The 10,961-nt window shown below is 36.6% G+C and overlaps 1 protein-coding gene across 1 annotated transcript in view; it reads right to left on the reverse strand.

Moving 5' to 3' along the window:
* rapgef4a (Rap guanine nucleotide exchange factor 4a) overlaps positions 1 to 4,749 on the reverse strand; it is a 37,790-nt gene extending 33,041 nt beyond the window's left edge. Inside the window, exons 1-3 of the mRNA XM_053328016.1 lie at positions 4,682 to 4,749; positions 471 to 613; positions 294 to 382 (exon numbers count right to left, since the gene is read on the reverse strand). Of these exons, the coding sequence (XP_053183991.1) occupies positions 294 to 382; positions 471 to 613; positions 4,682 to 4,749 (300 nt within the window). The remainder of the gene's footprint in view (positions 1 to 293; positions 383 to 470; positions 614 to 4,681) is intronic.
* Positions 4,750 to 10,961: the final 6,212 nt, after the last annotated feature.

Raw genomic sequence — 10,961 nt, forward strand, 5'->3', positions numbered from 1 at the left:
GCTTCAGGTTCGATGTGAATTCTTTTGCATGTGTGATGAATTTCAAGTGGGTCTTTGCAGACAAAATTATTCAAATTGTCAAAGAATGATTGTAAAATTTAGGAGACTGGGGGGGGACTGGAATGTATTTTATTGTCTGTTTAAAAAGAGATGCGAGCCTGATATGCTGATATGTGAGAGAGAACAGGCTAGAAAGAAGAGAGCCATCCCCACCTTTAAGTCTTATTTGTTTTATTATCTGTCGGCTAAAACTGGTGTATCATATCATGCGTGGGAAATCACATCAGTCATACCTGATAACTTGATGTCTCTGACACTTTCACATCCAGGGAACCAGAGAGGACGGCATACCAGCTGGTGCCAATGTCTCCTTGTCGATACACTGAAAAACACAGCACAGATTTCATTTTAATGAACTGTTTTGTTTTCAGATATGGGAAACTTTCAGAGCATAGTGTCTTTTGACCTACAGGTAATGCCTTTCTCCAAGCATTCATAAAAGCCACAGAGGCATATCTGCTGCAGCAAACTGGGTTGGAATCTCTCAAAGGCTTTGACATTTTTTAGACGTGCCAGGATTATGTCGACATCTTCCCCAGAGCGCTCCGCAGGTCTGGAGGAATAAAAAGAAAAGGACAACGAACAGGTGACTGCCAAAATGAAAGTACCTAAATATCCTGCAAAGCTTTTGTGAGCCAAAGCAGCATGAGTTCATGTTGGCCTGGATTCTGAAAGTGTTTCTGCAGAAATAATATGACACCATTTCATCTCAGAGGAAAACTGTACTTTGGTTTTATGTTAAGCTCTTATGGCATAAGCTGCATCTACATTTACACAATAACAGCATCACAGACAGTCAGGACTCACAACTGTGTTCAATTGCACTTATGATGAAGTTAGACGATAAATAACTGCTGCAGATCACAGTTAAGAAACATGTAGAATAGTAAAAACATTGTTATTAATAATTTCATTTCAATGTGAACAAATAAAAAAGCTCTACACCTCTCTACAATAAGGAAGCTTATAAGTTAAATCAGGAAGAGTATCTTTAATTCTTACTCTATTCAGATTTGTTTTACTTCCCAACTCAATCAGCTAACAGACAGCTTTCACACATTCTATCTATTCAGCCAATACTCAGCAAAGACTCCTTATGTGTCTATTCAGTTTTTAAAATACCTTTTAAGACACATTTTTTGACATTACTTTCTCCTAAAATGTTTTTACTGCTATTTTATCTCTTATCCTGTCTTTTTAATCTACTTTTATCATATTTTCTTGTTTTTATCATTGTTTTACAGTTCAGGCTTATTTAGCAGGACCACACCTAAACTGCACCACTTCCAGCATCCCTATAAATTCCCACCCAAGCCTCTCCTCCTCTTTTGCTCTCACTGTGCACCCCCCATCCCCCTTTTTCTGAAGGGTCTGAAGATGGAAATAAAAACTTAATTTCAATTGCAGTAGCTTTGCAGCTATGAAACATATTTCTCATTAGTCTTCTCCTGAAACAGTTTTGGCTCCTGCTTAGCAAGCAGTTCACTGACCATTTGTTTTTGGCAGATCATCTAAAAATTGAGTGACCTGAGCTGTGGCAGATAACACCCATCACATTCACATCATCGCAGATGTGTATGTGTGTTGTATCCCTCCAATGTATTACAAAGCCTGCCCCACATTTGTTACACTGAATCCACAGCTTCTGATGTAACATGTGGGTGTTTGTACTGTAGCTTACATCACCTTTGAATCTGCAGCCATCCTTTAAAATAAGTGAAACCAAACACTATAAATAATATAATAACATAAATAATTCAGAAAGACAAACAAGCACTGGTCTGGCTTTATGTAGCTCTGACAATTGTTTATTGTAGTGTGTTATCTGGTCTGTCATAACACAATAAGCTTGCTTTTATGGAGCAACAACTTGCAAGCGTGTGACTCTGGAAAATGTATTACCTGGCAATTTTTCAACTCACAGTAGTCACATTATGTCTATACAATGCAGGTACTTCCTGATTGGACTGTATATTCAAACCTGTGGCCACATCTAATTAACATCTCCCATAACATTTACTTCATAACACACACTACAAAGTGAGGAACAACTAAACATTGATGTGAGAAACAGACCAGAGTTTTGAATATGAAGTGCTGTTTATGGGTCCAACTGAGGACATAAAGCTTAATTACAATAATAAAGCAGCAAATATTACAAACAATCATGAACCTAATGTGACAACTTTCAAATCAAGTCAATTTAATCTGCTTATAAAGATAAATCATACATTTATATCAGAGGCCTCACAATCTGTTCAATATATTACATCCTAAATCCTTAGACCATTGATCTAAGTAAGGGAAATATGATAATCGACATGCACATAGGTGCTATATACACCATAGACAGGGGTAGCAGAAGTGGAAGAAACAGAATTTCAATAGTAATGAACTAAAATAGACAATATAAGTACAATATGATAAATGTAGTGTCAGACTACAAAGTTTAATGTGACTTCAGCAGTGTGTTATCAATTTGACTATAATCTATTTTTGATTTATCATTTACCTATTTATACTAAATGTCCATCACAGTTTCTTAGAGTCATCAGTGATCAGTGATCAAATGTCTTGTTTCCTCTGACCAACATCCCAAAACAAAAAGATATTCAGGTACAAATTATATAAAATCAAAGAAAGAAATTCTCGTCGCTGAAATCAGCTAATTTTTGCTTCACACACAATGTAAGCAATCTATTGAATCAACTAGTTGTTCTAATCGAACAGTTTAAGTAATATAAACAGTTTAAAAAGTGAAACATGCATTTTATAATGTATACCACGAAATAAGGCCAGTGAAGTACACTTAACTTTGTTTTTAAATGTAGTGTAACCACATATGGATGGAAATATATATGTTCATCACCCCATTTTAAAAGGAACACAACAAGGTGAAGGTGAAGTTTGCACACTATTTGTCAGGAAGAGGTGAGTCATACAAGGACCATTTGATTTGAGCAACACAGGTGGCTCCTACGACTAACGAGAGGATATTACTGTGTAAACACGTCTGGCACACTGCGTCACTTGGCTGTTTATAGCTGATGTACTTTGTACCTTTCTTTGTGACGCATCCCTCCAGCTCCCTCCTCATTTTGTGTTAAGGTGGTCCGTTTACACCTGAGCTGTGTCCACCATCTCTGCCTGGTTAGCACCTAAGTTGAGCACTATGTTAATTTTACACATTTTTGAATGTGTGAATTTAAAATGTTAAAATGAACTACATGGTTCTCTAAAAAAAACTTCATAAAAACTGGACTTAAAAAATAGTTATATTAGTGTGCCTTTCAAGCTGCCTACATTGTTTTTTGGTCAAAACCCACATGATGCAACATAACGATGATTCATAAATATCACTATGGCATACATGATATCAAATGTTTCTAGATCTTCACTTGAGTGTTGTCTTGTTAGATCAGTTTTTTTTTTTTTTTTTTTTTTTTTTTAAAGCAGTCCTTCAATGGTTTGATACCTCTAACAACATATACACACAGTAGATACAGAATTTAGTTGAGCTGCAATGATTGGTTGGTTAATCAATTAATTGAGCTATGAAAAATTAATCAGCAGCTACTTTGATAATTGTTTTGAGTAATTTTAAAGAACAAATATTCTTTCATTCCAACCTCTTAAATGTGAAGATTTTCTGTGGGTTGTAGACTAGAAACAGATTTAGTTTTTTCATTTTAAAACACAAACGACTAATGAGGAAAAATGACAAGATATAACCTATGGTGAAAGTAGACAATAGTCCTATAATTCAATCTGATATTCTCACAGGGACAAGCCCATGGTTGCAAAGCAATTAAGAATTGCAGTTCAAAATGATCAGAGGGTCCATATGGCATATGGATTACTGGCAATAGTTTTGGTCTCAAATAAATCTGTAACACACTGAAATATATATAGCTCATGCAGTTTGATTTAAGACAGAAAAAAACCCTCATCACATAACAACATAAATCTTATTAAGTTTAATTCAGGGCTATTTGCATAAAAACCTGGCAACTCAAAGTACTTTCATTGTCCAAACCATAGATTCTATGTAGTTCTGCTTATTGCACACATCAGATTTTTAACCTATCTTTACCTTTTACATAGAATTTGCCTTCCATGTTTTGTATTAATTGCAAAGCAGACTAGTTGAACAGTTTAAGTATGAAATCTCACAGCATTTGCCATTGACATCAATATGAAGTGATAATGTGGTAAATGCACGTAGTGATAAATTAACAGTTTAACAGCATACAGCTTATATCAAACGCCTCCAATATTTCCCTGGTCATGAATGAGCTACAGTTGTGTATAGCCTACTGATTTATAGTTTTCCAACAGTAAGGCAACACCGTTTAAGCCGGTAGGTATGAACACGTGTTTTGATATGCTATATAAAGGGTGTAATCTTACACATGGCGCTTTCAGGGATGATCTAAATCAACTTCTGAAGCCTGAAGTCTTCAATCAACGCAACAGAGCCGCTTTAATGCAGCCACTGAAACACAACGCCCAAGCTGTTTATGGTGTAAAATCAAAATCGCTCTGACATCCCTTTATCATTCACTCGTATAGTGATATCAAATCAGTCTATGAAGGCAGAGACATTATATAGATGTATTACCTCTTATCCAAGCAAATAATCCACTCGGCAGATTCCGACGAATGTGAAGAAGTGTGCGCTGCTACCATCTTGCGAATGTGCTGCTGCTGCTGTTGATGCTGCGGTGGAGGAGAGAGGGCTGGACCAAAATAACACTCACTGCTGACAGCCAGCCCGTCCCTGCTGCTGCTCAGCTCACCTGTCCAGGAGCTGCATCAACAGGAAATACATGAGGTGTGTGTGTGTGTGTGTGGGGGGGGGACTCTTTTGAGATGGACAGTTACAGACAAGTGTGCCAGAGGTCATTAAGTGAAAGGGATTTTCTGACCTTATTTGACGTTATTAATATAATTCAATGTGATAACTGTAGCACACTTTGCCAGTTTATTATTATTGATTAAGAGTACTGATTATGAGCACACCTGTACTGGGTGTGTGTAATATTGGTCCACTAATTAGGGTTGGTTTGTTAGACTGCATTAATTTGATTTAGATAACGGATAGCAACTGTGTGTAAATGAGATTGTTTCAAGAATATGGTTTCTAATCCGTCATAAAGCAACAGTCAAGTGCCTTTATGAACCTAGAAATTGCTTTTTCGTGCTGTAATCCTGTTCACACTGAGAGAATGTAATTAATTGATGCCAAAATCCACAGTCCTCATTCATGCAGATATTTATTTAAAGGTTTATCCTAAGCTAATATGAGGTGTCAACTGCCCAAAATCAAGTGGATATTTCAGTAAGTTACTTTTTTTTTCAGAACCAAATTCACTCTTTTTGTCCCTCATCACTTCCATTAAAAGTGTATTAAGAAAGGATCCTTTGATGGTCATTATGAACAGTAAGAATGATATCAGCAAGCAAAACTTGATTCAGTGTTCATATGGGCACCTGACTGTTGTCTAAAGGCAGACTTGAAAAAATTGTGAACCTTTCCTTTAATAAACCCTTGGTGAGTGACAATTTCCTGCCTGGATGTGAACAATAACCCCTTTATTAAACTGATTAAACTGAACATAAGTTGTAAAATGTTAACAATAATGTGTTAGATGAAGCCCACATAGTGTAGCAGCTCACACCAACTAATGTCTTGGATCTGCCTACTTGCCTCTGTGCTTTTGTCTCCACCTAACACCATCTCACTCCCACAACAAATTGTTCTTGGAAACATGACTGAAAATGAAAGCTTAATGATTCATGAGATTAACAATTGCAGCAGCCTTGCAATTATTGCAGAAAGATCCTTTTAAGAGGGATTATATAGGCATTAATATAACAAATGCTATTAGTGCTAGAATGGAAATATATGAAGCAGTGATACAAATAGGATCAGTTTAGTAAATCATATGAAAGAATAAGGATCAAATTCAGTTGAAATGTGATGGTGCATGACTGCATACAGGCGCCATGTGACCTAAAGTGTCTAGTCAGCAATAAGTGACTTCTCTGATGTGTACTATCAGCCTACTGCTGCAAAGGGGAGCTAGAGGACATGGTGGTAACCTTATGGGTACACTATAGAATAACATCAACATTATCATCATCCACAACAACTACCAACATGAATCAATGTCTATAGCTAAAAGACTTCTTGTATAGCTGACTGCAAATGGAATGACACCTTGTCTTCTGTGAAAGTGGGAAACATTTCCATAATGGCCCTGAGAAAATGATGCCTTGTACTAAGAGGCCACATAATGACAGGGTCATTGGTTTCTTTCAGTTACCTTGGCAACAAACTGCGATAGAGACAGAAGTATAGCGATTCAGCGGTGCAGCTCAATGAGATGAAATGGTGAAGAAAACAGTTTGTATGCTTCTGTCAGTATATTTTCTTTTGGTGGGTGGGGAGGTGTGTGTGTGTGTCTGTGTGTGTGTGTGTGTGTGTGTGTGTGTGTGTGTGTGTGTGTGTGTGTGTGTGTGTGTGTGTGTGTGTGTGTGTGTGTGTGTGTGTGTGTGTGTGTGTGTGTGCGCGCGCGCGCGTGCGTGTGCGTGCATGTGTGTTTGGTGAGGGGGTTCTATTGAGTTTTGTCATTATTTCAACACAAAACATCACAAAATCCCAAAGATAATGCAAAATACCTTTGCTTAAATAAAAATCTTTAATTCATGTAGCATGCAGGGTTAGATAGGGGTTGACCACAATACCCTAAATGAACAAAGTAAAATTAACCCTTTATTTGAGAGCTTGACTTATTAAAGCATGATCAGTCTTTTTTATAGTCTGAATTGAAGTACTTTTACATAGATAATGAAAAGAATAGTCCCATTTCTCCAATGTTTATGAACATTACTGATATAAAAACAATCTTAAACTGTCATTATTAATAAGTGTGGCTGCTATGTAGTGTTTCTGCAGTATGATAGATTAACTGTTCTTTATGTTTGCTAATCACATTTTAGGAATCAATATTTAAAATCCAGTACTGTAATCTGCCAGAAGAGGGCAGTGTTATCTCTGTAAACACTCAAAGTATGAGCATAGGACAAATATTCAACTCAACATTCAGAGACAAAAATGAGAAACATGCGGCAGAATGTTTCTCATTTTTGTTGGATGTATGTTGGATGTAACTGATTGTTTACATCTGCAACTAGATAACTAGATAACTAGTTAGCTAGATAGATAGTTAGCTAGCTAGATAGCTAGCTGGATAGATAGATAGATAGATAGATAGATAGATAGATAGATAGATAGATAGATAGATAGATAGATTTTGACATCAGAATTTGGTTAAAAGTCTCCCATTGGTGTTCAATTGGTTTGAGATCTAGTGACTGCAAAGGCCATAACATATGATTATAATAATTTTAATACTCATTAAACCATTCAGTGACCCCTGGTTTGGCAGCAATACACTCTACTTAGCAGCATATAAACCAAGAGCGAGTAACATAGAAAGAAGGACTCAGTCTGACAATGAAATATGTGAAAATGTTCACAAGACTGTGATTTCTCATAAATGTTATGCATTGCGTAATACATTTGAAATTATTTGTGATAATGTTGACAATTTGTACATGTTCTGTCCAGTATATTAAGGTGAGGTTTTTTGACAACATAAACTTAACTTAGGTCCACTTATGAAAAATTAGTATACCTTGAGTTGAGATTAGTTTGTTAAGCTATACTGTTTAAGTACAAAATAATCAACTATGACACTCACATTTTTGGTTTGCAAATCTTCCTCTTTTGCCTAAGAATGAGTGGCACTTAAACCTCCCATCACAAAGTCTTCCTCCTTTCTTATTATATAAATAGAGAGAAGGATGCAAGACTGAGCTCAGGCTGGGGCATGCACAACACAAAGCACACATTCCTGTAGTGCTGCATACCACCAACTCACAGCAGCAACAGACCAACACATAACAATGTGTGACAATGTCAATACGCACTGCAGTACTTTGCAACTACACCTCTGGTGTTACTTCAAACACTCTAACAGTTCACACACCACTGCAGCTTAGTTCTCTCAGAAATACCAATAACTCACACATATGTGGATACTCTTAAACTTCCCAACGGATCATTTCCAAGTGGATAATTCATAGTTTAGCTATTGCATGTAAATGTTCAAACAGTCCTGCATCCTGAAAATGCTTCAGTATCCTATGCCATACTGAAAAGTGTCTGACTGAGAGTGGAATTATGGAAAGATCACACACATTTCAGCAAGACATAAAAACATCAGGTGCAGAGACAGTAGGGTGCTGTAAGTTGTGCCCGGCTGGATTGTGTTTGAGACATTGTCTCAAAGGTTCCACTGGCTGCTCTGACCAGATATCTTCACCTGCTCCTGTTTCCATTTGGTTAGTCTTGTTCATTCTATGCTGTTTGAGGGGTTGCTATAGGGACAACTTGCTTGCCTGCGGCGTGCCATGTAACCCCTGGGAAAAAGCCCACTGACTGTGTATATATGGCTTTTCAGACCCACAGTTGCTAGGAAGTGATACAGCAGGCTTGAAATGGTAAACACACAGACACACTCAGTCCTTAGGTGCACACAACGTAATTTCAGTTGCTGATGAGCACTTGGAAAGATATTTGTTACTTCTGTTATGTAATGTCATGCAATTACAAAATATTGCATGTTTAGTTTCAGTTAAAATTTGTTTATTTTTTCTTGTCAGATGAGAATTTTAAGATTTGTTATAGCAGTCATGCGTCCTATTTAAAAATAGCAAAGTTTAAATACCAGAGTCAAAGGGAAATTATGTTTAGGACAGCATGCCCCATAATTGACACTGTTAACATTTTTCACACACATTTCTGAGGGCTCACAGAACCATGGTGACAAAATGTAGGTGGTTTACATACACCAAATAAATACAGAACACCTCAAAAAGCCATAATCTACTCTGTAAAGAACCAAGGCACTTAAATAAACAATATGTATGTGAGTAGTTCTGAGAAGCTATATAAAACTGTACATATCAGATAACCTCGTCTCAAATGGAATGTGAGGGCAGATAACTCCAAAGGAAATGCCTGAGGATTGGACTTTTTCCAGAGACTTCACTGAATGTTTTAAAACGCTAATTTATTACTTTGATACGATGGAGTGAACTAGCCTAAAATGCAGCAGAATTTTCATAGCATGTTTACAAGACAATCTAATAAATGAGGGCAAAAAGTGATGCTTTCAAGAAGAAAAAAAACCCACAGTGTTGATGAGGGTTCAATATTTTATGTGTTGTGCAATTAAAAATGTAGATGGGATTACACTTTAGGCAACTGTTATTCTCACAAAAACATTCCTGCTAAATAGATCACCATCTGCTTATGCCTCTGGCTGCAGTCTGGGCTATTGTTTGCATTTTGTTACATAATTATACCCATGTTTAGTTGCAAACATGATTTCAATCGACTTCAATATAGTTGGAATTAAAGGATTACTCATATATAACATACAAACCTAGAGAAAAAAAAAGAACAATGCAAATTAATTATCTTGTAAAAACATATTCAAATATTTAGTTGATACCCATAAAAGTGGAGATCAAAGAGTATCTTCTCCCACTTGATCTGTCTTGTGTTTCCCAGGTTATGTTTGATTGGATGATATTTTTGCAATGTAGGTTCTCAGCCACCAAGGAAATCTCACTGCGCTCTCATTCAGTATCTTTGTGACCGATCTGAATGAAAACAAAACCTCTGTAAATCAAACAAGCAGGTACAACCTATCATGTATCAGATGACAGTTTTGCATGATAAGATTTAACCTGGACTCTGTTGCTCCCTGGGGAGGGAACCTGATTTTCAATGAGTATGACAGTAAAAACTATATACATTATGTTTTGAGAGAGAGCTCAGTTTCTATACAGCTTTATATCCATGAAGCCACTGAGTGTTCCTGTTTCACTAAAGAACAGTTAACTTCAGCATAATGAAACCAGAAATCAGAAGATGTCTCACTACATCATGCACAGCATTCTGAATGTATGCAGAATATAGGATCTCTGCTGGTGACCCGCTTTAACTGAGGCCAAATATTGTGTGAATAGATGAACTGACCATTTTATATGAAGGAATAGAGCCACAAGACACACCTGCTGTGACTTCAAAAGTGACACTAGTCCCACATCAAAACCTGGAATGACACTTGTAAGGTGTTCATGCATATAGTGAAGAGGATTCGACTGGTTTAGTCACTGCACAACAGAGCTGAAACAAACAGGATGTAGGACTGATTTAAAGGTAGACAAAATCTAATGTTTATGTTCTTTACCATGTTTGGCTGAACATTAAGCACTCATCATTATCTGTCTTGCACTTAAATAACTTAAATTATTGTTTTAAATAGTTTTTACTGCTTTATTTGTCGGATTATGTTATGCTGTATTTCCTGTTTGTTGTTTTTAATGCATTAAACGTTGACAAGATATGACACAGAAGGATAGCTTCACATTTTTTCAAGTCTGGTACCCATATGAACATTGAAAGAGGTTTGGTTCGCTGTGATATTTCTTCTTGTTTTTCCGAAATCCAGTCATCGTTTTGTGCAATAATGTATTTAAAAGTGTATCCAAAGCTCCAATAAGGCCTCAGCCACCCAAATCAGTCAAATCAAGTAGATATCTTCTAAGTTCCATGTAGAATATGAACTAAATACAATACTAACAATATTATAACTAAACTTTGACAGAGAGCTCCTCCACAACATGAAAGAATGAGCTAATAATGACCTGCCAAGGTTTATATTTTATTTGAGTGGGTCAAATTCCAAGGATCAAATTTAGCCAATGTGCCTTTTCCACAGCAGGCGTTTTGACTTGTCATTGTAGGAAAGGCACATGTG

This window comes from Scomber japonicus, chromosome 11, assembly GCF_027409825.1.
Source record: "Scomber japonicus isolate fScoJap1 chromosome 11, fScoJap1.pri, whole genome shotgun sequence".
Taxonomy (NCBI): domain Eukaryota; kingdom Metazoa; phylum Chordata; class Actinopteri; order Scombriformes; family Scombridae; genus Scomber; species Scomber japonicus.